We start from the raw sequence: 27594 nt of genomic DNA on the forward strand, positions 1-27594 counted from the left end.
CATCCCTTCCAGAAGGTTGGAAATCACCCACATGGAGGAGGGGGCTGTGATTCTAAATAACCTGTCTGCTTGAAGACCAAGTGAAAACTCAAAGTATTTTCTATCTCCTACTTTTGATTGGTAGGGGGAGAGGGTGTTGGGAGGGTAAGGGAGTTGGGTACCCATTAGGTTGTTGGAACATCATCTGACCCAAGGTTACAGGTGAGGCCAGGAAACCCTCCAACACACTCTCTGCTCAGAGTGTGGGTGCAGCTGACTGGAAGGGAAGTATTTCTCTGGAAATCAAGATTGGATGCCCTGTCCTCTGTGCTTGGGTGGGTTTTGCTCTGGGACCACTTTACTGATTTTCCTGTGTTTTTTCCCGGGCACATTCCAGTTGCAAGAGACATAAGGGTGGGGCTGGGGGGTGGAGTGAGTTTGGCCTATTTTCTAAAGTGAGGGAAAATCCAGAGAGAAGACAGCAGGCTTTATTGTGAGGATTTGGGGCTCCTGACTTTTCTGTGTTGGGCAGTGAGCCCTCTTGCTCTGTGGAAATGAGAACCAAACTTCCCGGCATCTCCCCTGGGCTCTCAGGGGTGTGTAAGCTCTGAGAAAATTGAACAATTTTGTGTTTTCATTTTGATGATCATAGAGAAGTGATTCTTTTAACAGTTATAATTCTCAATTCATCATTGAATAACACTTCAATAGAGGAAATTTTTTTTTAATCCTCACCCATGGATATGTCTATTGATTTTAAAGAGAGGAAGGGAGAGAAAGAGGGAGAGAAAAAACATCACTGTGAGAGGGAGAAACATCCATTGGTTGCCTGCCATAGACACCCCAACTGGGGATCGAACCCACAACCTTTTGGTGTATGGGATGACACTCCAAGATACTAGGCAGCCAGGCCAGGGCAATCGAAGAAATCTTTAGTGTCTTAAGTGTTTGTCAAAAAGTGTTTCTTTTTCCCTCTTTCAAATAAGTCTGGGTACTTTATCTACAGCTTCATTTCCTGTGACTTTATAGAGGTGATGAAGTTAAGCCTGTCTTGGAGAACTTTAAAATAATTGCATAGCTTAAAAGCTCCTTCTCATCTATTATTTCCCCCATGATGTAAGGATTATTAAGCCGCTTATGTTGGGAGGAAAAAGAGGCTCAGAGGATAAGTGACTTTCGAGCACACACAATGATTAGGCTGCAGAGCTAGAGACCGCACAGCTGTGCCCTGGTTTCAGGCTTTTCCATGAGTTCAGCCTTCTCAGTAACAGCCCCTTGTCACTGACTCCCTTGAGGGTCCCAAATTCTGGTTCTCTTTGCGGTGGAGCAGTGCTGAAATTGTTAACACCGGAAGCGGCAGGTACAGGTTTTGTTGAGATGAACATCAAGGTTTTATGTTTAGCCAAAGACAAATATTGATTTGTGACACTCCAGAAAGTTCATCTCTTACTCTCAGAAATGAAGACTTCCTCCACCCGCAGTGGCTAAGCCAGGCCCCAGCCTCCTGTCCCTCCTCTCCTGTGCCACCAAGTCCAGGCTTACTCGACACTGTTTACTTGCAAGCACCTGACCCATGCCAGACACTGCATGATCCTTCTAACCCTCCTAGCAATCCTGTGAAATGGGTGGTTTTGCACACATCTTATAGATGAGGAAACTGAGGCCCAAGGAATCATGTCAGTGACAGATAATGAAACTGTGATGCAAATCTAGATTTGTCTGACTCCAAACTAGGCTCATGTGAAATTTAGCACCAGTCTTCTAAGCCGGGCCTTGTCTGAGGGTCTTTGTCATCTCAGTCTTGGTTCTGATCAGCACAGGGGACTGCACCAGCTTTTCTTGACTCAAGGCCATTCTGAATTAAGATCCTGGTTCTGTTTCTTCACAGTGGGGCGATGGTGGTCAAATCCTATAATCTCTCTGAGCCTCAGTTGCCTCACTTGTAAAATAGGTTTGGCAATTACCTGTCTGTGGAGTTATTTGTAAGATTAAACAGGTGCTTGGCACAGTGCCTGGCACACAGTAGGTGCCTAAGAAGCAATGGCTGTTATGTGTTTGTTGGCACTTGCTTTCAGGGAGTGGAGGCAGTGCTGTGAGCTGCAGAGTGCCTCCTCTCCTGCTGTGAACTTGCACAGCCCCCTCTGGTGCATCAGTTCCCTGCTCTGTGCTGAAGCTTTTTATCTGCTCTTCGCTATGCAGCTAATAAACTCCAGACTCTTCTGCCTGCTACTCACCATGCCACACAGTGAGGCCCAAGTCTCCCTTTCAGCTTCAGATTTGCACAACTGCTTGGGCTGGCTTGAACCTCTCCCTGTGCCCCAGCACCCTGCCCTCATCCACCTCCATGGGATTTCCCTCCCATCTTCCAAGTTTTTCCCATCATAAAGCCTTCTTCGATCCCAGGCTAGATGTGGGCCCTTTCTCATGGTCTAAGAGTCTTGACCTTTGCAAAAGAAAACATTCACTTCTTTGGCAGACAAAGCTAAGCCAAAGGCACTGACCTTGGCCCTGGGGCCACTGAGGTAACTAGATGGTTCAGGTACTCACTGTCTAGTGGGGAGAAACAGACAAAGTAAATAGTGCATTAGGTACTTGGGTCCTTGTCTGATTTCTTGTGGTATTTCAGACTTAGCATCTTGAGGGCAGGAGGAGTGACAGTTACCTCTAGGCCCTCTGTTCTGAGCCCACAGTTACCAGCATCTTGGTTGAATTGACTGATTTGAATGGATGTGGTCAAAAGATGAGCTCACAGATCTGTAGCCCTTCTTCTTTCCCTCTATCCTCCCAAGTCTGCATGTGATTGGGTCAGCATGCAGGATTTGGCACTTTTTGGATGACTTACTGTTGGGTTTTAGGAAGGGAATCACACTGGCTTTGGAGCCAGACCTTCCTGAGCAGGTCACAGGACCTCCTCCAGCCTCAGTTTCCTCTTCTATAAAATGTTGAAAAATGGACTTGACATTCACGAGAGAGTTCTCTTGGGATCTTTGAGAATTCTCAACATCCTCTTCATCACTGTGACCAAGATCTCATTAACTGATAACAGCCCTCAGATAAGGCATGTATTCTCTTGACAGGCGAGGAACTCATGCCCATGCCACCAGAGCACATCATTTCTGCCATATGTAGTCACGCCGATCAAACAGTTTAAGTGATTGCTGTCCTTCAGTGGTTCAGTGGCTATAGGCATTTATAAATCTAATAAAAGAAATTCATCATTGAGTATTATCTTGCAGTGACATGGGCTAGCAGTCTGCTTTTTGGAAAGCTGTAGTTCACATGCAGTTTTTTCCATCACTTTCTGACACATGGAGGTCATAGAACCCCACACCCTGGGTCATAGCCTGGGGGTGAGCTTTCTCATGCACTAAGGGACTGGCTCATGCCAGGTTTCCAGTTCATAGATGTCATATTCGCTCCTGAAAAAGAAATCAGGTTGTTTTATGAGTAGGACCTTTGGAACTGTTCTCAAATAGTCAAAATCCCAAATATTGACTCTGTAAATGACAAAGGTCGACTGTAATAACAGCAGCCATACAGGGATACTGGAGGTTTCAGTGAGATGATATGTTAAGTGTCTAGCATTCTACGTGTGTCCTGGGTCTGGAATTTCAGTATCATTGGTTTCCTTTTGAACCGAAACCATTTACTTCTGGGGTTAGGTGGGCAGGGTTGTGGCTGAGAGTCAGAGGTCACACACGATGACCATTTGAGTACAGGCATTAAAAGCACAGTCTTTGGATTCAGACAGTTCTGGATTCAAGCTTTGGCACTGCTACTTACTAGCAAAAATTCTCTAACCTCTTTAAGATTCAGCTTTTATCTACAAAGGGTAATGATACCCATGTCAACCTCTGAGAATGCTGGTTAGGACTGAATGAACTAGTACATGTGCAGGTTTAGCACAGTCGACATGTAGGAAGCCCCTAGGAAGCAGTCATGATGACATCCCTCTCTCCTCTCTCTGTACATGGCTACCTGCCCAGTAGGTGCTTCATGTTCAGTGATGATTTCAGTTCAAGTCTAAAATAACTTTTTTAATTTACAAATTAACCACCTCTCACTCTCATACCAAAGGCCCTGGCAGTGGGCACCAGTTATAGATCGAGTGCCACATGTATACCTTGTGTTTGGCAATGCTGAGAAGGAAGCAGAGAAGGGGTGACGATGCACTGTATCTCCACAGAGCCCTATCTGATTGGAAGAATAATATTTTCACACACAGCACCTGGAGGAGCATGCAAGAGATGATTTGCTCAGGCCAGGAGTGTGTAGAAGTCCACACAGGTAGAGGACATCATCCTGGGGAGTCTGGAAGCTTCCACCTTGGGTGTACCCTTGGATCCCTAAAATGAAAGGAGGGAGTGGTGAGTAGGGAAGTTTGGAGGTGAGATTAATTAGTGAGTGCTGAGATCACAATACTGTATCATAAATGTCCACTGGTCAACATGCACCAATAAGCAAAGCACCAAATAGGCGCAGACGTTAATTGGTTTTTGTGTACGTCCTGGGGAGGGGACAATCCAGAAAACCAGCCCTTGTCTTCTGGGAGGGGATGACCACAGGTCAAGAGTGGAAGTTATGTGCGAGCCCTCATCTGGAATCAGAGTACAGAACACCCCTTCCCCAAAGAGAAAGCCAAGATCACAGTCATGAGTAGAGAAAGGTGAAAGGGGCACCTGGATGCAAGGGCTGCTCAGTCTCTCTGGTAGTATCAACTACTCTTGGCCTCATTACAGACATGAATTATTCACATCTCATCTTTGGGCAGGAACTCAAAAGTGATGAAAATTTGACCTGAAATTCTCGAAGACCTGGACTGAATTTGAGGCCCTGCCAGCTCCTCAGTAACTTAGAGCCATCGTGGGGCAGCAAGCTCTCTGGGTTGTGGAAGAATCTGTGCTAAGTAGAGACTAAACTCTTGAGCCCGTGTGTTGACTCATCACCCATGGTGACTGGACTGGCATTGCCCCCTCTCCTTCCAAAAAATCCTGGCCTCCCTCCCATACTGTAATGGCCACCCTCCTGTGAAATTTTTACCTTCTGCAAGGCCTCTGTTAACATTTATTGGTCCAGAGTAATTAAATCACAATCTACTGAGGATAATATTAGGCATCTACATTTTAATTTTATTAAAAAAATTTTTTTATTGGGTTTTTCCATTACCATTTAACCCCCTTATACCCCCTCACTGCTGCGATCACCACACAGTTGTCCATATCCATGAGTCTTTGTTCCTTTTATTTGATCCCTCCACCCTCTAACACCCTCTCCTCCCAATATTTGTTATTCTGCTCTATCTGTGAGTCTGGCATCTACATTTTTAAAATGCTTCCTAGGTGCTGTTAATGCCCAGGTAAGAGAAGTAGTGTTTGAAGTGATTCCTTTTACCTGAGGATGGACTTGATGAAACTCCTTCTCTTCTACATTTTGTCCCCTTTTCTCTTTGTATGGTGGCCCATTTGGCCTTGGGCCAGTCCTATTTCAGCTGTGTGCTGAAATGATGGGAGGGTAGAATTCTGATTTTACATTGCTGTTCTCCTGATTTTTAAGCACTTGGGAGCCAGATTCTTCCAGATAAGCTTAAAATGCCTTAGTTTGTCCAGATGAGGGCAGTTGGGAATAGCTTTTTAAGCACCCCTCAGTGTCTAGCCTACCACTAGTACCTATTTTTTTTTTTTCCTTAGGAGGCCAGCAGGGATCAGAAAGCTATGATTGTATTGGGGTAAGTTTCATGCCATACAAACCAGGATTCTTTTCCTTGTCCCAGGTCTCCAGAGACCCACCAGACACTTTTTGTTTTTCAAAAACCCAGGTGGGAGAAGCACATTTACCTAACAAACCTGCATAGGCTGAGGAAATCACCAAGTTTCTTTGAATCATGCAGGATTTTTATCAACTGCCTGTGATAACAATGACAATCTCATGCTGGTCAGAAGCTCTTATTGGCAGTAATACCTTTGTTCATTTGCTACCAAATAAGAACTCAAATTCTTAATTAAATTTGGCTAACAACACCTTTCAAAACCTGGGGACCATAGCAGGGGAAATAAATACAAGAGGTGCTTAGTATGGGTGAATTTAGGAACTGTTGGCTTTGACTAAATTAAGGGAAGCATCTGTTTTTTCACTGTGCTAGGGAAACCTTGGGATGAGGAAAGAACTGTGTGGATGATGAAAAATCCATAGCTGAGAATTCTGCTGATGTTCTTAGACCAGTAGAAACAAATATTTTGGAAGTCTCTGCTAAGTAATAGTATTAATTAGAGTGATGCTGGCTGCTATAATGGTTTCACTTCTCAATCACCTTAGCCTAGAAGTAACACATGTTATTTTTGCTTACATTTCATTGCTGATAACTACACATGTGGTCTCATCCAGATGTTGGTGTATGCATGTGTGCACTTGCTGGAAAATGTAATCCCTAGGCGGGTCGCCACTTTCAGCCACAACTCTGTGTGCATCTACTATATAAAGAACACATTTTTGGTGGGGCACCCAGCCAACCATGAAATGAAGAAAGAGGAGTCTACAGGATTAAGAGGCAGTTCAGGCGGCACAAATTTAGAGTTCATGATCTTAGAGAAAGGGAACCCATGATTTTGGAGGTTTCTGGAATCCAGAACACATAGACCATTTCTCAGAGGCATTATGGTTAGCTGAGGTAGCCTCAGGGACCATAGGGTGTCAGGGTCTTTAGGGACGGAAAGTTCATTTCCTAAGGTACAGATGAGAATGAGGTTTGCATGCTGAGAGGTTAAGAAGATGGGAATAGGGACAAAGTAAAGAGGGGTCACCAGAAGGTCCAAGGTGGTGCCTGGCAACTAGACTTGACCTGGTCACACAGACAGGCTCCCAGGAGCTCTTTGAAGGAATCTGAGTAGGGGGATATAAGTTGGATAGCACGAGCAGTTTGCAAATTAGAATAATCTGGTTCACTTCCTAGTTTGACCATTTACAATATCTTGAGCAAATGGCTTAAATTCTTGGAGCCTCTGTTTTGTCATTTATAAAAGAGAAGTGCTAATAACCCAACCCATAGGATGGTGGTAGGGATTCAATTTGGTAACATAAATAAAATGCTAGCACCCAGTAGGAGCTCAGTAAATGGACTCATGGGCCTCTCACCTAGATTGTTGCAATAGCTTCTTGAAAGGTCATTTTTCTCTAACCTCCCCCAAATCCATTGCACAGCACAGTTGGCTCTCAATGCTGCAGCCAGAATGGTCCCTTTCAAACATAAGTCAGTCAAGTCTTACTCAGAGTGAAAGCTAGAATCCTTCCACCAGTCTAAGGCCCTATGTGTGCCTAGCACTTTCCTGGCCTCGCCTCAGACTACCTTTCGTTTTGCACAGTCTGCTCCAGGCCTCTGCATTCTCCTTGAAACAGGCCAGGCATTCCCTATGGATTTTGCTGTCCCTTCCACCTAGAACCCTGTTCCTTCAGAAATCTGCATGACCCTTCTTTTACGTCTCTCCAATCATTTCTCAAATGCCTTCTCAGTGAGGCTTTTTCCTGATGATCCTCTCTCCATGCATACTCTGCTGTCCTCTCCATTTTCCCTGCTTTAATTTGCTGCATAGCCATGATACCACTACATACATATTTATTTTGTTTTGCTCTTTATTTACCTCCCCACTGGGAGGACAGTTCTGGCTGCTTTCTGCATGGTTGTATCTCCAGTTTGGACCACAGTAGACAATAAACATTTGCTGGATGAATTGACCTAGTTATGAGTATTGGTGTTTGTTGTTTTTAGAAGGACCACTGCAAAGTGGAGGTCAGGCCTCTCTGTGCATTTCTCCCAATCCAACCCCATTAGACACCCAGGACTTAGATCCTTTTAGATATATTGTAAAAATATTGGGAGAACCATTGAACCTGAAACCGCTGAATTTCAACAAGCCTTGAAACCTAACACTGAGTTTAGAGGAAACAGAGCAAAAAGAAGTAAGTTAACACCATGAGGATTTCATCAGCCAGATTCAGTGCAAATGACTTAGTTTCTTCAACAAATATATGTCATGAAAAAGAAAAATAAGTAAATGGGAAAATGTTAATAAATTAAAAGGAAGTTAAGAGTGGCATATCATCCAAACAAAATGTGTCCATCTTTTCTGGATCATCATTCAAGGAATTTAGTGTAAAAGACATTTTTTACAGAATTGGTAACAATTTGGAAGTTAATTGGTAGAGGAGGGTACAGAGGGATAAATGGTGATGATGCATGGAGACTTGATTTGGGGTGGTGAATACACAATATAGTGTACAGATGATCTTTTGGGAAATTGTGCACCTGAACCTATATAATTGTGTTAACCAGTGCCACCCCAATAATTGAATAAAAAGGAAATAATGAATTGGATATTAGGTACTAATGGCATTGCAGGTGTGTGTGTGTGTGTGTGTGTGTGTGTGTGTGTGTGTGTGTGTGTGAAGTGAGCTCCATAGGAGATAATTTGAGAGCATATTCTCAGTTCTCCCAAGGATGGTACATAGCTAATGCCAAAGAGGTGAAGCTAGCATTTGCTCTAAATTACTCCAGGGAAAGAAAAGGGGGAAGTGGGAACAGATAAGATAAGATTGACAAAATATTGATAATCTTTGGAGCTGGGTTATGAAAACAGAGAGGTTCATGTTGTTATTCCCTATACCTCTATTATTTATTTTTTGTTGATTTTTTATTGAATTTATTTGAGTGCCATTGGTTAAGAAATTATTATATATAGATTTCAAGTGTAAAATTCTGTAATATGTACATTCTCTGTATATTGTACTGTGTGTTCACCACCCCAAGTCGTGTCTCCTTTCATCACCGTTTATCTCCCCTTTACCCTCTTCTACCTCCCCCACCCCCTTCGCCTCTGGTAACCACCATCCTGTTGTCGGTGTCTGTGAGGTTGTGAGGTTGTGAGGTTTAGCTTTTCTTTCTTTTCTTTCTTCTTCTTCTTTTCTTTTCTTGCTTAATCCCTTCACCTTTTTTACCCAGCTCTGCAATCCCCCTCTCCTCTGACAGCTGTCAGCCTGCTCTCTTATCTGAGTCTGTTTCTGTTTTATTTGTTAGTTCATTTTGTTCATTAGATTCCACACATGAGTGAAATCATATGGTACTTGTCTTTCTCAGACTGGCTTATTTCACTTAGCATAATGTTCTCCAGGTCCATCCATGCTGTTGCAAAGGGTAAACACTTTCCTAATACCAACTGAATTCTTTTTTAAAGATGAGGAGGTGAAACAGTCCCTCTTCCTAAGGAGGAAGGAGACTATTTTCTTCTCTGTCTACTTCTCTGTTGGGTGTGCTTGAGTATGACGGAAAGAGGAGTGGCTGCTCTGCGAGGGAGGGGTGCGGTGTTTATTCAGCCCTCCTTTTTGCTCCTTGTTCCTCAGCTTATCCTTGACTGATGGAGAGGACTTCTGAGTGATCTCTAGTGTGGTAAGATTGGGCGCGGTGCCTGCTGGGGCTGGGGGTGGGCAGCATACAGAGAGGGAACTGAGGGGGTGTAAAGTGCCTACTTTGTCCCAGCCACCTGCCAAATAGGAAGGCAAATATTTCTACAAATAGGTGCCCGTTGAAGGCAGGTAGCAAGTGGCCTATGATTTCCCTTTGCAATGGCTTCCTAATCCTGAGTTCAGAGCTCTTCTTAGCCATTCAAAGTGGCTGATTCTGGTCAGAAAGCATGGATCTGCTGCCCTATCCATGGGGGTAGGGGGGACTCAACACCCCCCCCCCAAAGTTCTGTTCTCCATGTTTTAGAAAATCTCAGGGAGATGTCCTCAGGTGTAGCTGAGCACTTCATAATCTTTCTAATCAGTGCCTGCTGGGAAAAGATCTAATCTCTGTTAAGAGACCCCCTTTTCCCCCCTGAATCTGGAACAGTTGGGACAAGCAGGAATGAAAGCCCTTTTATCTTCAGGGCTTTCATCTGGGAATGATTTCCCCCTCCCCACCTTTATCCAGGCAGCCTGGCTTGTCCTCAGGTAAATACTTGCCTACGCAGCTATGGGGGCACTTTGTAAATCTCTCAGGGCTTCCTTTGACTTCTCAGTTTCACCAGTTACAAAACTATGAACTATATCCTTAAATTGTCACCACAACCCTGCTGAAACATATTTTAAAGTATTATTGTCCATACTTTACAGATGAAGACACAGGTTTACAGAAGTTGATGACCTGGCCTGACATATAACTGACAGAAAAGTCAGGATTTGAATCTGGGCTTTGACATGACGGAGCCTGAACTCTTTCTCTAAAGCCGAGGCTTCTCCTACTATCAGTGGCAAAGAACCAGGTTCCCTGCCTGCCCGCTCCTCCCCAACTTTTCATGCATTAATAGTTTTTAAAGTATGATAAAAAGGAATCACTAACCCTGGTTGGTGTGGCTTAGTGGATTGAGTGCCGGCCTGCCAATTGAAAGGTCGCTGGTTTGATTCCCAGTCAGGGCACTTGCCTGGGTTTGGGTCAGGTCCCCAGTTGGGGGTGCACGAGAGGCAGCTGATTGATGTTTCTCTCCCTCTCGTCCTCCCTTTCTTCCTCTAAAATGAACTAAATAAAATCTTTAAAAAATTATATGTATATAAAAAAAGAGTAATTAGAATAATGAAATAAAAAAAGAACAAGCTCTCTTAAAAGTTATTAGATTCAACAGGCAAAGATTACTCTTTTGAATTATAATACCATAGAAGTGGATTACACTCAATTTCTGTACTTTTCTCAACCTGGATCTTGATAAAGCTTTCTCAGACTAGCGCTTTAAGTAGTAGTATCCTAAACTGCCTGTTTCTCAGAGTAGGGTAGAGATGGGAGCACTTGCTTCCAAATCACCCAGGGTGCTTGCTAATTCAGATTTCTGAGCCCCCATTTCAGAGGACTTGGATCAGAATGACTGAGGTAGAACTCAGGAGTCAGTATTTGAATATCATTTTAATAATTCTGATGTGCTCTAAGTCTGATCACCATTGTTCTCTGTGCTGCTGCCTCTCAGATAATAGATGATAGGGTGAATTGTGAAGTGAGTACAGTGATTTATTCTATGCCCCCACCCTCAACATACATTTTTTTTTTTTAAATGAAGGACTTTCTCTAGAGTCGTACTAGAGAACCTGCCTTCTGAACTCAGTTGAGTGCATAAATCCAAATGTATATTTAGTGCCAACTACAGGCAGGGTAAAGGAGGAACTGCCCACAGTGTTCACACTCGGTAGAGAGTGAGTAGAGATGGAACAAAGTAGAGAATCTAGGGGCACTTCAGTGTGTAAAGGTGGGCAGATGAAGAGGAACTAGCAATGGACCTCTGAGAAAGAGTGACCGGTAAGATGGAGAGAAACCGGTAGAGTGTAGGTTTTGGAACCTAGGAGGAGGAAGTGACCAATTGCATAAAATACTGCTGATGGGCTGGATCAACGAAAACTGAGCACTAACCATTTGATTAGCGATATGGAGGCTGCGGAGGTCTTTGGTGACCTACACAAGAGCAGTTTCATGGACATGGGGAGGCCTGAAGGAGTGAGTTCAAGTGAGAACGGGAAGAAGGAAATTGGAGATAGTGACTAGAGGCAGCTCTTTCAAGGAGTTTTACTATAAAGGAAAGAAAAAGGACAGACCAGGAAGGGTAATATGATGTCAAGAGATTTTGCAGGTAAGCCTGTGATCTCATTATCTGAGTGATTGTCTGTACATATAGGCCTCACTTAATCCTGTCTGCAGTGCTGCCTCCTGAGACTCAACGTTTGGCTGAACTAAGTGGCTGGGTTGGTGAAATATGGAGTGGTCTGTGGGCTTCACTTTAAAACTGGTTTCTCTTTTCTATCCTAATGGCTTGGACAGAAAGGGCCCAGAGGTCTGAGAGGGGGGAAACCAAAAATATTTCCCTCAGCCCAAGCTAAGTATAATGGGCAAAAGGGTTTTGGACAGGTGAAATGTGCCTGGCACACATTCCTCCAAAGAAGACTTTTTTTCCCCTAATGTGGAACATTGAAAAATTAATCCCTACCTTCTGTTATCTAGTGGTTATGGATTGAATGATGTCTTTTAACCCTGTTGCCAAATCTGTTGCCCCCAGAATACAACAAGGATGCCAGCCTGTTAAGCCAAGCACACTGTTGTCCGGGGACAGCCAACTGACCTGGAGTCTGCACGATCCTTCCCCATGTTGGAAGGCTACCCTCCCCTCAACACCCCCACTCTTATTAGGGATTTCTGGACCCAAGCGTAGGTAGGATGATGACCATGTCCAGCTTGAAGCAGCTAGAGGAGCTCGAGACCTTTGCCCATTGTCCTTTATAAGATTATAAAGGGTCTTAAGTCTGAGACGGAGGGATTGTTATTTTTTATTGTTAAAATAATTAATTAATCATTTATTTATTTAAAAAAAACAAGAATATATGAAAGGGTGAAGCAGGAGAGCTTGTATGTATGACCCATGGGCATGGACTTGGGGCGGAATTGCTTGGGGAGGGAGGGTGCTGGGTGGAGTGGAGCAAAGGGGAAAAAATTGGAACTATTGTAACAATAATAATCAACAAAATATACTTAAGAAAAAAAGAGGTTTTGCAGGATGAGACTGTACTTAAAACTCATACATGAGTAATATGTGGGATCTAATGAACAAACTGAACTAATAAGGAAGATGGGGACAGGCTCATTGATGGAGGGCAGGATGAAGCTGTGCTGGGTAGGGGCAGGTGAGGGGGGAAGGGACTGAGCAAAAAGGAAAAAGGACTCATGGGCATGGACAACAGTGCGGTGATTGCTGGGGGGAGAGAGGCGTAAGGGGACTAAATGGTAATGGAAAAAAAATACGGTAAAGATTTAAAAAAGTGAAAAAAAAAAACCCTCATGCAATGGCTAATTATGTAACTTTTGTAAAATCATGTATCCTTTTCAGTTAATTCCTTCAGTAAGATGATTATCTATGATAACTTTTTTCTTTAAGCTCGTTCAAATTCTCAGCACTCCCAAACAATATTGTCCAAGAAAAGCCTGTGAATTACTCTTGTTCCTTACGTAATTTGCATTCATTTGAAAAAAACGACATTACATTTTTTATACATTTTGGCAGACATATTTGAAAGTAGATTTCATCTCTAATTTACTTCACGTGTATAGGATTTTTAAAAACAACTGCATATATACTAATATAATAATACTATTACTATATCTAACAAAATTAACGATGACTTCTTAATATCATAAATATAAAATCTATATTCAAATATCATCCCCATTTGTCCTCAGTGGTGTTTTGCTCAAATCAAAATTCAAACAAGGTCTATGTTTTGCATGTGACTGTTATCTCTTTTAAGTCATTTGTTTTTCATGTGCATTGATTGACTTGTCCTGTAGAATGCCTGCTTTCAGGATTTGTCTGAAAACCTCTTTATGGTATTTTTTATCTTGATTTTTTTTTCTCCTGTATTTTCTAAAAACTGGAATTGATCAAAGACTTTATCTATACACTTAATCTACATTTTGGTCAAGAATTTTTCATAGGTAGTGTGTTTCCTGTTCCTTCACATCAGAAAGAATATACCATCTTAGGTATCACACTCTCAGTGATGAGAAGACAGATTAGGGTCAGATGGTGGCTGCCTCAATCAAGAAAGGGTTTTATTTTTTGTTTGTTTTTTGTTTTTAGGGTAGGAAACATAATAGCATGTCTATATGCTGATGGGCATGATCTTTGAGAGAAGGATACCTACTGATGCAGAAGAAAAACAGGAGATCTACTAGAAGAATGTCCTTAAGTAGATAAGAGTATGTAGGATTTAGTGGGAAAAATGTTGGCTATTATAAGTGATGGATACAGCTATTTCATCCATAGAAACAAGAGATTGTTTGAGCATAAATGTAGGTAGGAGGGGTAGTTGGGTACAAAGGCATGTGTGTGAAAGTTCTGTTCTGGTAGCTTCCTTTTCCTCTATGAATAAGGAGAAGGTGGGGATAAGGGGAGTGTTCATGCAGGGGGTGGATCAGATAGTCCCTTAGGAGAGTGGCAGATGAATTGATTGAAAAAGTAGCACATAATTGCTGGGAAGTATTAAGTAGCTACTTGCAGTTAGTGACCATGAACTTGAAATGAAATCAGTAAGCATCACTGTGATTTTCTCTAGCCGTGTTCAGCTACATATTTGCAGGTGTGGAGCAGGCTCTGTTTTTATTAGTTCTATTTTACAGATAAAGAAGCTGGGTCTTAGGGAGTTGAGTAACTTGCCCAAGGTCATGTAACTGATGAGAGGCAAGAGTTTGGACTCTTGGTGGGATCAGTTCAATTCTAGGGTTCTTACTCAACCTCTAAGATGTAGTCAGTGCTTAGCACTTAGCTAGTACTCATCGGCAGCCGTCCGTCTCGAGAGACGATGGTGTAGCTTCTTAAGAGTCTATCTGCACCGCCGAGAATGGCTGTGCAGTCCGACTCGGGAGTGACACGGTATCTGTCTCCTCCCGTGTTGAATCGACATCTTGCGATGACGCTGGAGTGTCCTCTCCAGTGAAGCTGAAGCTACAGAGCCTGGGCAGGGTGATATGGAGGGTCTGCTGTTGCCCATGCAGCAGACCCCCCCTCTCTTCGCAGCTGAAGGGTCCAAGGGAAAGACGGAGTCAATACAGCTTGGCTTCAGGTGCGCCGCAGGAGTTGCCGGTGTTGACTACAACGTCAAACCGCCTTAGGGACTCCGGCTCCGGATTTTCTGTCGGGGTTTACTCCCTTAGCCTTTCCCCTGAAGAGGTATGCCGCAAGGCAGCGGAGGTTTTTTGGAGTCAGAGTTTTCCTTCTCTGATGTGCCCTGACTGGAAGATCGAACCAGCGACACTTAGCTCGCAGGCCGACGCTCAATCCACTGAGCCAAACCAGCCAGGGTTAGCTAGTACTAAATAAATGGTAACTATTAATGTTATGATTGCTAAAGTTTCTCACCCTGTGAGTTGAGGATTCTGCTATCACTTCTGCAGCTGGTTGAAGATCCCCCTTTCTATCTCATGAGCAACAGTGACTATTTTTGGAAGGCCCTCATTACCGATGGATTTGGACTGACAGTTGCACTACTTTTGTTTCAACTGGTTGATTTTTGGAAATCAGGAGTAGGACTGATTTTATCTTCTTAGAGGGCAAGTTGTTCTGAGCAGATGCAGCTGATGTGTGGGAGGAAGATCTGGTTTCGCTGTACTCCTCTGATGTCTGTGCACTGAACCCAGACTCAAGTCTCAGGCCCCAGCAGCTCACACCTTGGGGCGCTGGCAGTGAATCGCATTCATGGGCAAGAGGCACACAGTATTTGCTGGGAGGCTGCAGAGAAAAAATACTTTCCCATTAATGATGCCTGAAGAAGTATGGTAATAGTCATGAGCTGTTAATTCTATGGCCTGATTACTTTCTGAAAAGGTTAAATTCATTCCTAGTGCTTCCTCGAAATATACCAATTTTATTATAATCTGTCCAGAAATGAGTATTATGATCATTTTGAAAACTCCTGCTAATGTAAATTCTACATATCTTATATATCTCAATATTCCAGTTGCCTCTTTTGGATTCATATGCTTGAGTATCAACTTAATACACAGTCAGCTTAATATACAACCTTGCATATCAACTTAATACACAATCAAATTGTCCTGGGAGATGCAGCTGTCCTGGGAATTCCAGCTTTTCCTGGCTGGGAAATAGGCAGGCAGGCCGACCCTGCAGAGGACTGACAGGGTTCATAATTTCATATGCTTGTTAATTGTATTTTCTATTTTGTGACTTGTCTGCCTGCTTATGTTGATTGCCTGTTTACTTTGAGAGGCTTTTACTGTGTTAATTCTTTGCATACCTTGACTCTTGTTTCCCTTTATATTACGTATTTTTCATTGTGTGAGAGTTGGAATTTTTATGCAACTATTAAACTTTTTCTTGTTATTTTTCTACATTTCATCAGAAAGAAAAAAGCTGACAAATATAGAATTGTACTTCTAACTTTAAAAAATTATGTATTTATAATATTTTTCCTACTGTAAAAGTAATGCATCTACATTTTAGATACAAAAAATTATTTAAAAAATGAAACCATATTATTCTACCATCCAGGATTAGTTTTTCCCCAGTCCTTTCTCTTTCTCACATGCACATTTTAAAAAATATATTTCTCTGTATTTGGATAGTATATTATATACTGTTCATAACTTATTTTTATATTAACATTATATAATTAAACTTTCACATTTCATTAAATATTATTTGATAATAATTTTAAAAAATCTGTCTAGAGTTTATTTTGAGATAAACTGACTCCTCTCTCCTCCAAATTGCTCTTTATGTATCCCCAAACCGTCCGTTCTTCCCAGGTTGATCTGTGGTGTCTACTTTATCTTTCTAGCATGTTGTTATCTAGTATCAGTCTTTTTCTAGGCTATCTGTGCTGTTCCTGGACCAGGGCACTACACCTGTAATAGACTCTTGTTTCTCTTTTACTGAGCCCTTGGGGCCTCCTGGATTGAGCCATAGCCTAGGCCAGGGCCCACACTGGAGAATAGCAGAAGTGCCTATCTTACTTGTTAATTTTTAACCCTGCCCCTATTGGAAAACAGCTCTTACCTCCCCCCCCCCCTTTTTTTTTTGCCTTTGCAGATGAGTTTTCATCTTTCTGAGAAAAATGAGCTGTGGCCTCCAGACCCAACAAAGCAAGTACCCTTCCCATGAAGAATAGTGCTAGATCCTGAGGACCTGGCTGGCCTACAGCCCTAGGGGGATTAACCAGAAGCAGGTAAGAAACACCTGGAGGTGTGGGCTCTGGAGGCAGCAAAGGGGAACACCCCAGAATAAAAAATGGTGAGGTAGAGTGTGCTAACGAGGGTCACAGAGTCCCAATGTTTGGCTACAGCTTTACTGTTTCCTTCATGTATTTTTTTTTTTTTTTAGTTGATTCAATGAGGGTTGGGGATAGGTGGTTGCCTATTTCTATATACTATAAATATAAGACAGTTATTCTGTAAATCAGTCCACGTGTTTTAAGCCCCACTATGTGCCAAATCCTGCATTTGATGCTGTGCATGTAGTGATGGATAGACTGGGGCAGGAGGCAAGAGCCTTAGTTTGTCTGGGATTTCTTTCTATTGGTTCAGCGTTGACTTATTCTCTCTAGGTGATCACACGAGTTGTTATTGTATTCTATAAGTCTGATAGGCATTGTAAGGATTCATGGATACAGTCTCATCTGTTCAATTATCCTTTACGGAGTGCTCTCTTTTTTCTAGGCAGTGTGCTGGGCACCGGGGTTTCAGAGATGAGCCAGGAGGAGTTTCTTTTTGCTGATCTCTGAAGAGATCAGCAAAAAGCAAGCACTAGGTGCCAGCAGTCAGAGCAAGAATAGTGCTAAAGGGAAGGTGGACCCCACAGGAGGTCAGAGCAGAAAGGTCATGCTTTGTGATTGTCGGACAGGTGGGCCAGGGGAGAAACTGCAGCAGTGTGAAGGCCTGGAAGCTTAAGCAGTCAGACTGAAGTGTGATTGGAAAATTGGAGCTTGGTGTGTTTTCCCAAAGAGTTTTGGGGAAAAAAGTCTGCTACCTCTTTTCTTCAGTTTGGGCTGCTCAGATTAAATTTCTTCAGTCCTGTTTCTTTAGAGCAGCATGAGAGATGAGAAAAGGTCTTGAAGCTCAAAGTGCCTATGATCAGAAAGTCAAGAGGTTTCAGAGGCCATGATGGGGCACAGACCCTAAAGGCTGAGGCTGTTTTTAAAGTTGCAAGGCTATGTTGTGTCTGGCTGTTTGGCCGAACTCTTCTTCCCTGGGAAACTCAACATTGGAGAGTAGGTGCTGGCAGGAAACTGAACACCAGCCCTTCCTGAGCCTCAGCTCTCCAGACAGTGAATCAGATCCCACCTCTTTACCTCCTGTTTCATTGCCCTCATTCACATAAATTTAAGTCTCAACTCTATTTCTAAATCACTCATGCAACTCTGAAAATTATTTACATTAAAAAAAAAACCTCTCAGTTTCTTCAGCTATAAATTGTGCTAGTAAAAACTTCCCTGCATATCTCACAGGGTTATACTGGGTCTCATAAATATAATTACTGTGAAAGGGCTGTCTGGGTGGTAAACTGTGAGCACAGGTAATGATTGCTGTAGTGCTGATTGTCTGGCAGATTGAGTTGTCTCTATAGTGACCCTGATTTCTGAGCGCTCTTTGGTCAACACTGACTTTTCACTGTCCTTTATCCCAGATGCCTGTCCTTTTGGTACAAAGATCATAAACGTTTAGAATCAGAGAGACCTGGGACGGAATCCCGGTTCTAGCACTGATTAGCTGTTGATTTTGGAGAAGCCCTGTAACCTTGCTAAGATTGAATTTCTTCATTTCCTCAAATGCGATATTTAATCTCTACCCCATAGTGTTATTATAAAAATTAAATCAGAGATTGCAGGTAAAGTGCCTACCTTATACACAGTAGGCCCTTCTTAAATGCTACTTTCTCTTCTCTAGTTCTTCTTCAGCTATCATAGGCATGTGATTAGCTGTGCTGGGTGCCTGAAGGCATTGAGTTTCCTAGTTTTCTGATGATGCAACATCATTTCTTGATTTCAAGTTTGAATTCCCCCTCTGTGTACATTTCATCGCTACTTTCAAAACGTTAGCAGCCCAAAGCAGGAACCACCCCCTCCCCCCACCCCGAGCTACAGGTTCCTGAGGTTTGGGGTGGTAGGAAACACTGTTTGGTTGGTACTGTCAGTGAATTCTAAGAATGGTGTTGATGTCGCTGAAATGAAAGGGTCTCAGCTTAAGGACCTGAAGTTCAGGTCCTCACGCTGAGGAGCCGCTCTCTGGTCTCGTCTCTGTTCAGAATAACTCCTGTGTCTTTGCATTTTTTATCCAAGCCAGATAATAACATCCTCATTTTGTCCACCTAGAACTCCATAAATGAGATAGGGGAGAGATGATTACTGTACAAAAACTTAGGTGCAGAGAGGTTTAGTGACTTATCCAGTCACCAGAAATGAGGATGAGAACCCAGGTTTCCTGAATAGCCTGTCTAGTACTCCCACCACTTTATCCCTGATACCTTTATGAGCAGGCTCCGTGGGAAAGGACTGTAGATCCCAAGTGGTTAGCAAAAGCTGGGGGTGATTCCTTACATGTAGTGTGGTAAATAAACCCATTCATTTAGGAAAGAATTTAATGTTTTTTAAAAGATACAGACATTGTTTGAAATCAAAGTGCTTTTATCTTCCATTCAATTGCACAATAAATTCTGAACAAACAGGTCCTTACCCAGGTATTGGAGATTAGAATATCATGGCTAGTGATGGTCAGGGCCTCTCTGCACAGCTCAGGAGATGTCCTACATATTAGACTGTCTAGAGTTGTATATCACAGTGGTCCTGGTTTATGGTGACATTAAATGAAATAACATTTTATGTGCTTAATTCATCTTTGTTTTCATTTCCTGAATTGGTCATTTGTCTGCTGTCTTACTGAGGTTTCCTATCCTTTACCATGAGGTATATCCCTTGATAATACTCTTGCAAGACACTCCATAAAACCGAATGTTTTGTTGTGAAGCTAACCCTTGGTTTTGTTCTCACTCTGGAGTCCAACATCACTTAGAGAGATGCATCAGAAAGTCATGGCATTGTCTATGATGAGAGATCTCTTTCTGGCAAATTTATTTATTTATTTATGTATTTATGTATTTATTTATTTCCTCACTGGAGGATATGCTTATTGATTTTAGAGAGAGAGGAAGGGAGGGAGAGAAACATCGATGTGAGAGAAAAACATCGATTGGTTGCCTCTTGCATGTGCCCTGACTAGGAATCAAACTTGTAATTTTTTGGTTTACAGAACAATGCTCTAACCAACTGAGCCACACCAGCCAGGGCTCTTTCTGACAATTTAAAAAGGATGCCGGGCCTCTTAGAATTTTAGGGAGTTTGGGTTCTTGTGATGTAGACCAGTTAGCCTGCTCTTTCTTTTCTTCTAGTTTTTTAAGCATACATGCTTTCATTTAACAGAGAATGTAAGGACCTAGGAACTAAATGAGATGTGGTTCTCGATCTCAGGAAGCTCAGAGTGCAGTTGGGGAGCTAGACCAAGACAAGAGGAAACTAAGATTCAGGTTGTAAAAGGAGTCATGGAGAACACAAACAGAAAAGGAACATCTGAGGACTGTTCTCTATATTCAAAACCCAGACCTGGTGGAATTCAAATCTTGTCACTCTAAATCCATTGCTCAGCCCTTCACCCTGCCTCTTGCCAGTCACACTTGTAGATTTTCTTTACATCATTTTTTTTTTTTTTTGCCTTGTCTTACCTTCTTTAGGCTTGTTTTCCTGCTCAGAACAGAGTTGCTCCCTTGAACACATCTTTCATTATGATTCACACCAACTTGAAGAAAAAATTCAGCTACTGTGTGTTCGCCTTTCTCCTGTTTGCTGCCATCTGTTTATGGAAGGAGAAGAAGAAAGGGAGTTACTACAATTTCCTTAAATTGCAAACCAAGGAATTCCAGGGGATAAGTCGGGAGAAACTTGCTGTGGAGTTTGGTTCCCAGTCTGCACTTTCAAGCAACTCCCAGGACCCTCACACAAGAAGCCAGGCCCTCAGCAGTCCCAGGGGGCCAGCGAAGATCAAGCTAGAGCCCTTCTTCCTTGTGTGGAACAAAGACAGCTCTTCCAAAAACCTTATCCCCAGGTTGCGGAAGATCTGGAGGAATTATCTGACCATGAACAAGTACAATGTGTCCTACAAGGGGCCGGGGCCTGGTGTCAAGTTCAGTGCAGAGGCCCTGCGCTGCCACCTTCGGGACCAAGTGAACGTATCCATGGTAGAGGTCACAGATTTTCCCTTCAATACCTCTGAATGGGAGGGTTACCTGCCCAAAGAGAGCATTAGGACCAAGGCTGGGCCATGGGGCAGGTGTGCTGTTGTTTCATCAGCGGGATCTCTGAAGTCCTCCCAACTGGGCAAAGAAATAGGTGGGTTCTGTAGTGTTAAGATTGTTATCAGAACATGAAATTGTTACCTCATTTGGAGCATCTGGGCATACAGACAAAACTGGAGACTGTGGTAAGTCTTTATGGACTAGAAAAGCAGGCCCAGATCCGTGTTTTTCAATTGCTCATGAGCCAGAGGTGCCTCAGGGACAGCTAAAAGGATGGGGATCCAGTCTCCCAGCATCTGTATTGATTAAAATAGCTTTATTTTTATCTGTTTTAAATATTGGTGTTCTACTGAAAATTTTGTTTGAAAAGAGAGTTCTACTGATACAAAGAAGCAAAACACTATAATTGACATTTAAAAATAATTGAAAGATAGACACTTGCTTTATCTTCAGGTTCTGAAATTTGCACGTTATCTCTTTTGGCCTCAACCACCTGGGTAATTTTAAGCTTTTCTGTTTGAAAAGAATGAATTAGGGCAGGAACTTTTTTTTTTCTCTTCCTAGTACCCACCTGGCATCATACATAGCTGTTACAATATTGTTGACTGTTTTCCCTATGCTGTACTTAACTTCCCCATGACTATTTTGTAACTACCAATTTTTACTTCTTAATCCCTTCACTTTTTTCACCCAGTTTTCTAATCCCCATCCTATCTGGAAACCCTCAGTTTGTTCTCTGTATCTATGAGTCTGTTTCTGTTTTGTTTGTTCATTTATTTTATTCTTTAGATTCCACGTATAACTGAAATAATATGGTATTTGTTTTTCTCTGTCTGACTTATTGCACTTAGCATAGTACATTCTAGGTCCATCCATTTTATCACAAATGGTAAGATTTCATTTTTAATTGTCAAGTAATATGCCATTGTATATATGTGTCACTTGTTTTAAAAAATATTTTATTGATTATGCTATTACAATTGTCCTGATTTTTTTCCCCTTTGCCCCCTCCATCCAGCACCCTCCACTCCCACAGACAATCTCCATATCATTGTTCATGTCCTTGGGTAATGTACATAAGTTCTTTAGCTGCTCCATTTCCTATACTGTGCATTTAGATCCTCATAGCTATTCTGTAACTATCTATTTGTACTCCTTAATCCCCTCATCTCTTCACCCATTCCTTCACGTCCCCTTCCCATTTGGCAACCGTCAAAACATTCTCCATATCCATGATTTTGTCTCATATTTTTATTTGCTTAGTTTGTTTTATTAGATTCAATTGTTGATACATATATATTTTTGCCATTTTATTGTTCATAATTTTGATCTTCTTTTTCTTAAATAAGGCCCTTTAACATTTCATATAATAATGGTTTGATGATGATGAAATCCTTTAGATTTTCTTGTCTGGGAAGCTCTTTATCTGCCCTTTGATTCTAAACGATAGCTTTTCTGGGTAGACCAGTCTTGGCTGTAGGTCCCTGCTTTTCATGACTTTAGATATTTCTTGTTGATCTCTTCTTGCATGCAAAGTTTCTTTTGAGAAATCAACTGATAGTCTTATGGGAACTCCCCTGTAGATAACTAATTTCTTTCCTCTTGCTGCTTTTAAGATTCTCTTTATCTTTAACCTTTGGCATTTTAATTATGACGTGTCTTAGTTTGGGCCTCTTTGCATACATCTTGTTTGGGACTCTCTGTGCTTTCTGGACTTACATGGGACTTGCAAGGGAAATTTTCTTTCATTATTTACTCAAATAGATTTCCAATTTCTTACTCTTTCTCTTCTCCTTCTGGCACCCCTATAATGCAAATTTTGGACCTCTTGAAGTTGTTCCAGAGACTGCTTATACAATCATCATGTAAAAAAATTTTTTTTCTTCTTCTTGTTATTCTGATTGTTTTTTTTTTTTTTTCTTTTTCTTTCTTTCTTGTGTTCCAAATCATTTATTTGATTCTTGGCTACATCTGCTCTACTGTTGTTTCCCTGTAAGCTGTTCTTTATTTTAATTAGTGCATGCTTCATTTCTGACTGAATTTTTTTTATGCCCTTGAGGTCTTCACTAAGCTCCTTGAGCATCCTTATAACCAGTGTTTTGAACTCTGCATCTGATAGATTGCTTATCTCCATTTTGTTTAGCTCTTTTTCTGGAATTTTGATCTGTTCTTTCATTTGGAACATGTTTCTTTGTCTCCTCATTTTGGCAGGCTCCCTGTGTTTGTTTCTATGTATTAGATAGAGCTGCTTTGACATCTTGATAGTGTGGCCTTATGTAGTAGATGTCCTGTCATGTCCAGTGGCACAGCTTCCCTTATCTCCCAAGCTGGGTTTTCAAGGTACACCCTTTGTGTGGGCTGAGTATACCCTCAGCTTGTCGTTGAGCCCTGGTTGCTGTTGGCAGATCAATGGAAGGGATTTACCCAGGCCAGTCAGCTACAAGGATTGGCTGTGACCACTTACACCAACCTCTGTCCTCTGTGGAGGATCAGCTGTGCAGGGGCAGGGTGGTGATGCTCCAACATGGTCTGTAGCTGTCCACTGGGTGCCCAGGCCCTGGAGTTTCCTGGATGGTGCAGGCCAAGGTCAGTCCCACCTGTGTTTTGCCAGGGGCCACCCTACCTGAGCTATAAAGCAATCTGAGATGGCTGCTCTTTGTGCTGGGCTTAGAGATTTCCAGGCAAAGCCAAGGAAGCCAAGCTGTGAATCTAGGCTGGCTGCTGCTAGTGCTGGGCCTGTGGCTCACTGAGGCCAGCTGTTGCTTGTTTCATAGGATTTAACATGAGCTAAGACCAGCCATTCATATGGCAAAGCAGCTTGGATGGGCCCAAAAGTTGGGTGGGGCAGAGTCTCTGGGGATCTCCAAGGTGGGTCAAACAGTGTTAGCCAGGTTGATGGAGTCTCACATATGGCTCCAGCTTGCCGGCTCTGTGGCTCTATGGGGGGAGGGTTTAGAAAAATGACAATGGCCTCTGTTCTCCTTGATGCCAGACACTTCAATTTTACCCAATATGCTACTGGTGCCTTTCAAGCTGCTACCCTGGTGCTAAAGTTGAGAGGGAGTGAGTCTGAATAGGTGAGTCCATGTGTGGGTTCTTTAAGAGGGACTGCTTGGGGCTCCAGCAATTTCTTCTACCAACTCAATCCCCACTGTTTTTTTGCAGCTAGAAGTTGTAGGGACTTATCTTTCTGCCACTGGAACCCTGGGCTGGGGGGCCTGGTGTGGGGCTGGGACTCCTTGCTCCTGAGAAATCCCTCCCAAACTTTTATCCACTACACATGGGTGTGGGACCAGCCTATTCTGCATCTGTGCCCCTACTACCTGTCTGGATGAATGTAGTTTCTTTAATTCCATGGTTGTCAGATTTTCATTCATCTTGATTTCTGATGGTTCTGAGTGATGGTTGTTCTATATTTTAGTGGTAAGCTTGATGTCATTGTGCGAAGAGGTGAGTCATGTCTGCCTATGCTGCCATCTTGACTGGAAGTCCTGTACCACTTTATTCAATAATTTATTGATGGACACTTAGGTTGCTTCCATATTCTGGCTACTGTAAATAATGCTGCAATGAACAAGGGGTGCATATACCTTTTCAAATTAGTGTTTTGGATTTCTTGGGAGAAATACCAGAAGTGGAATTGCTGGGTCATAAGACAGTTCTATTTTTAATTTTTATGGACCTTCCATACTGTTATCTATAGTTGCTGCACCAATTTGCCATCTCACCAATAGTGCATGAGGGTTCCCTTTACTTCACATCTTAACCAACACTTGTTTATTAATTTATTGATGATAGCCATCCTGACAGGTGTGAGGTAATATCTCATTATGGTTTTAATTTGCATTTCTCTAATGATTATTGACCTTGAACATATCTTCATATGTCTATTGGCCATCTATATGTTTGTTATTTGTTTTTAGAAATGTCTATTCAGTCCTTTGTTCATTTTCTAGTTGGATTTTTTTGTTTGTGGGGTTTTTTTTTGGTGTTAAGTTGTATGAGTTCCTTACATATTTTGGATATTAACCCATTATTGGATGTATCATTTACAAATATCTTCTCTTAATCAGTCAATTGCCTTTGTGGTTCTTTTGATGGTTTCTTTTGCTATACAAAAACTTATTAGTTTGATGTAGATCTATTGTTTATATATATTTTTTGTTTTCCCTTGCCTGAGGAGATATATCAGAAAAAACACCAAGAGCAACGCCAGAGAGTTTACTGTCTATGTTTTCTTTTAAATGTTTTATAGTATCAGTTCTTACATTTAGGTCTTGAAATCATTTTGAGTTCATTCTTATATATAGTGTAAGAAGATAGCCTAGTTTTATTTATTTTCTACATGTATTTGTCCAGTTTTCACAACATCATTTATTGAATAGACTGTCTTTACTGTATTATATACCCTTGCTTTCTTTGTTATAGATTAATTGACCATATAGGCATGAGTTTATTTCTGAGCTCTCTATTCTCTTCCATGGATCTACGTATATGTGTTTATGCCAGTACCAGCTATTTTGATTGCTATAGGTAGCCTTGAAGTATGGTTTGATATCAGATAGCATGATACTTCCAATTTTGTTCTTCTTTCTCAAGATTGCTGTGGCTAATTGAGGTCTTTTGTGGTTCTGTGTAAATCTTAGAATTATTTGTTCTAGTTCTGTGAAAAATGCCATTGGTATTTGATAGGGATTCTATTGAATCTATAGACTGCTTTGGGTAGTATGGAATCTTTTAACAATTTTAATTCTTCATATTCGTGAGTATAGTATCTTCTTACATTATTTGTATCTTCAATTTTTTTCTTCAAAGTCATAATTTTTTAAAGTATAAGTCTTTTACCTATTTGGTTAAATTTATTCCCAGGAATTTTTTATGCAAATGTGAATGAGGTAGTTTTCTTAATATCTCTTAATATCTGATAGTTGATATTAGTGTGTAAAAATGCAACCAGTTTCTGAATATTCATTTTGTATCCTGCTACTTTACTGAATTCATTTATTGGTTTCAGTAGTTTTTTTAGTGGAATCTTTAGGGTTCTCTTTAGTTTATGTTATCTGCAAATAGTGGCAAATATTCTTTTTTCATTATATTGACTTTTTAAGAAAGATTTTATTTATTTATTTTTAGAGAGAGGGAAATGGAGAGAGAAAGAGAGGAAGAAAACATCGGTGTGTGGTTGCCTCTCACACCCCCCCACCACAACTTGGACCTGGCCCACAACCCAGGCATATGCCCTGACTGGGAATCAAACTGGCAATCCTTTGGTTCACAGGCTGGTGCTCAATCCACTGAGCCACACCAACCAGGGCATGACAAGTATTCTTAATTTGAGTGTTGTGCACTACCTTCATGGGGGCTCATGAATCCCTAAAATAGTGTACAAAAAATCTGTGGATTGGGTATGTATAATATGTGTGTATGTGTGTAAGAAAATTAGTCTAATTTTCCAGGAAGAAAGTTCATAGCTTTTAGCTGATTCTCAGAGGAATATGCAACCCCAGAAAGGTTAAAACTCATGGGTCAGAATATATCAATTTGATTTTATCAAAATCTTTCATAGTTAATAAAGAGAAAGTCTATCCATCCTTGTCACGTACAACACAGATTTACAGGTTTTATTAAGACTGCATAGTTCCCTTATTTTGAGAGAACATGGTTTTCATTATTATGAAATGAATCAGCCTAAAGAAAGCAAAGCACAGGAAACGTTGCTCTTTGTCAGGCTCTGGAAGCGACTGGAGCAGGTGAGACCATATTCCTCCTTTTTCATTTCTTGCACATGACTACCAAGAAAAATGGTCTGAAACCAAGCACAGGCTCTCAGAAGAAGAAAAGTAGATTCAACTGGATTCTCTAGAGCAAAAAGAAGTGATGAGGTCACATTTTGTACCTCCCTAAATAGGCAGCACTTACTAATAAAAGCGGCCAAGATAACCAGCCCCACTTCTACTTTTGCCTTTTGGACTGTGTTTTCTAGAAACTACATGTGATTGGTTTTTATTCACCCAAAGAAACTCAATTACTTTCTTTTTTCCCCATTTTTGCTCTAGTATGTTAATGTTTGGAACATTCCAGGTGTTAGCTGATCCTCTTCTTCAAGTCAAGTTATCAATGTCTGCCTGGTTGGGATTGTGTTAAAGTTTAGGCAAAGTCTGATACCTTCATGAATTGGAACTATGCTGTTTATTTTTCTGCACTATGTAAAAGTTTGGAGTGATTTAACAAAACTTTAATTAGAACTATCTTTTTTCCATAGACTGTAGTTATAATACTAAATATGTATTTCCACAGAAGGACTTTGATCCTGACACACAAAAAATTGCATGTTAGTCTTCAAATGTTCTGCATTTTATAAGGTATGTCCTCCTGGCATTTAGTTTAACACATATTTTAAGAAATTCATTCATTTATTCTTTTATTCATTCATGGATTCATCAACAATACCAAAGAGAAGCACAGAACACAAAGAGGGAAGGAAAGGGAAAGGCTCTTTGTTGAAGGCCTGGAAGTACCAGGCAGCATGCCAGGCCCATAGCCTTCCCACTATAACTGGGATTTGTCTAGCCTGTTCCCAGCTATTGAACATATCAGATGGTTTCAAATGATTAGCTCTTACAAACAGTATGGCTGACACAGTTTGGGGGTAGATAACATAACTGACTACTCCTACCCACCCTAGTGGAAATATTCTCAGGAATGAGATGAGAAGACAAAAGTAAAATAGCTTTATGGCTTTTTGTTGCTGTTGTTCATTGTA

At 41.5% G+C, this 27594-nt stretch overlaps 1 protein-coding gene across 3 annotated transcripts in view; it reads left to right on the plus strand.

The window, feature by feature from the left end:
• Positions 1–27594, plus strand: part of ST6GAL1 (ST6 beta-galactoside alpha-2,6-sialyltransferase 1) — a 118425-nt gene that overhangs the window by 60276 nt on the left and 30555 nt on the right. The window contains exons 1-3 of one of the 3 annotated variants that reach the window (XM_090275196.1): positions 9355–9412; positions 16581–16716; positions 20271–20925. In XM_090275196.1, the coding sequence (XP_090131322.1) occupies positions 20322–20925 (604 nt within the window). In that variant the 5' untranslated portion in view covers positions 9355–9412; positions 16581–16716; positions 20271–20321. Of the gene's footprint in view, positions 1–9354; positions 9413–16580; positions 16717–20270; positions 20926–27594 lie in introns of those variants that run through there. The other 2 variants (XM_090275193.1, XM_090275201.1) reach the window with 2 other exon arrangements.

The sequence above is a fragment of the Furipterus horrens genome, unplaced genomic scaffold (assembly GCF_987537825.1).
Source record: "Furipterus horrens unplaced genomic scaffold, mFurHor1.1.pri manual_scaffold_1, whole genome shotgun sequence".
Lineage (NCBI taxonomy): Eukaryota > Metazoa > Chordata > Mammalia > Chiroptera > Furipteridae > Furipterus > Furipterus horrens.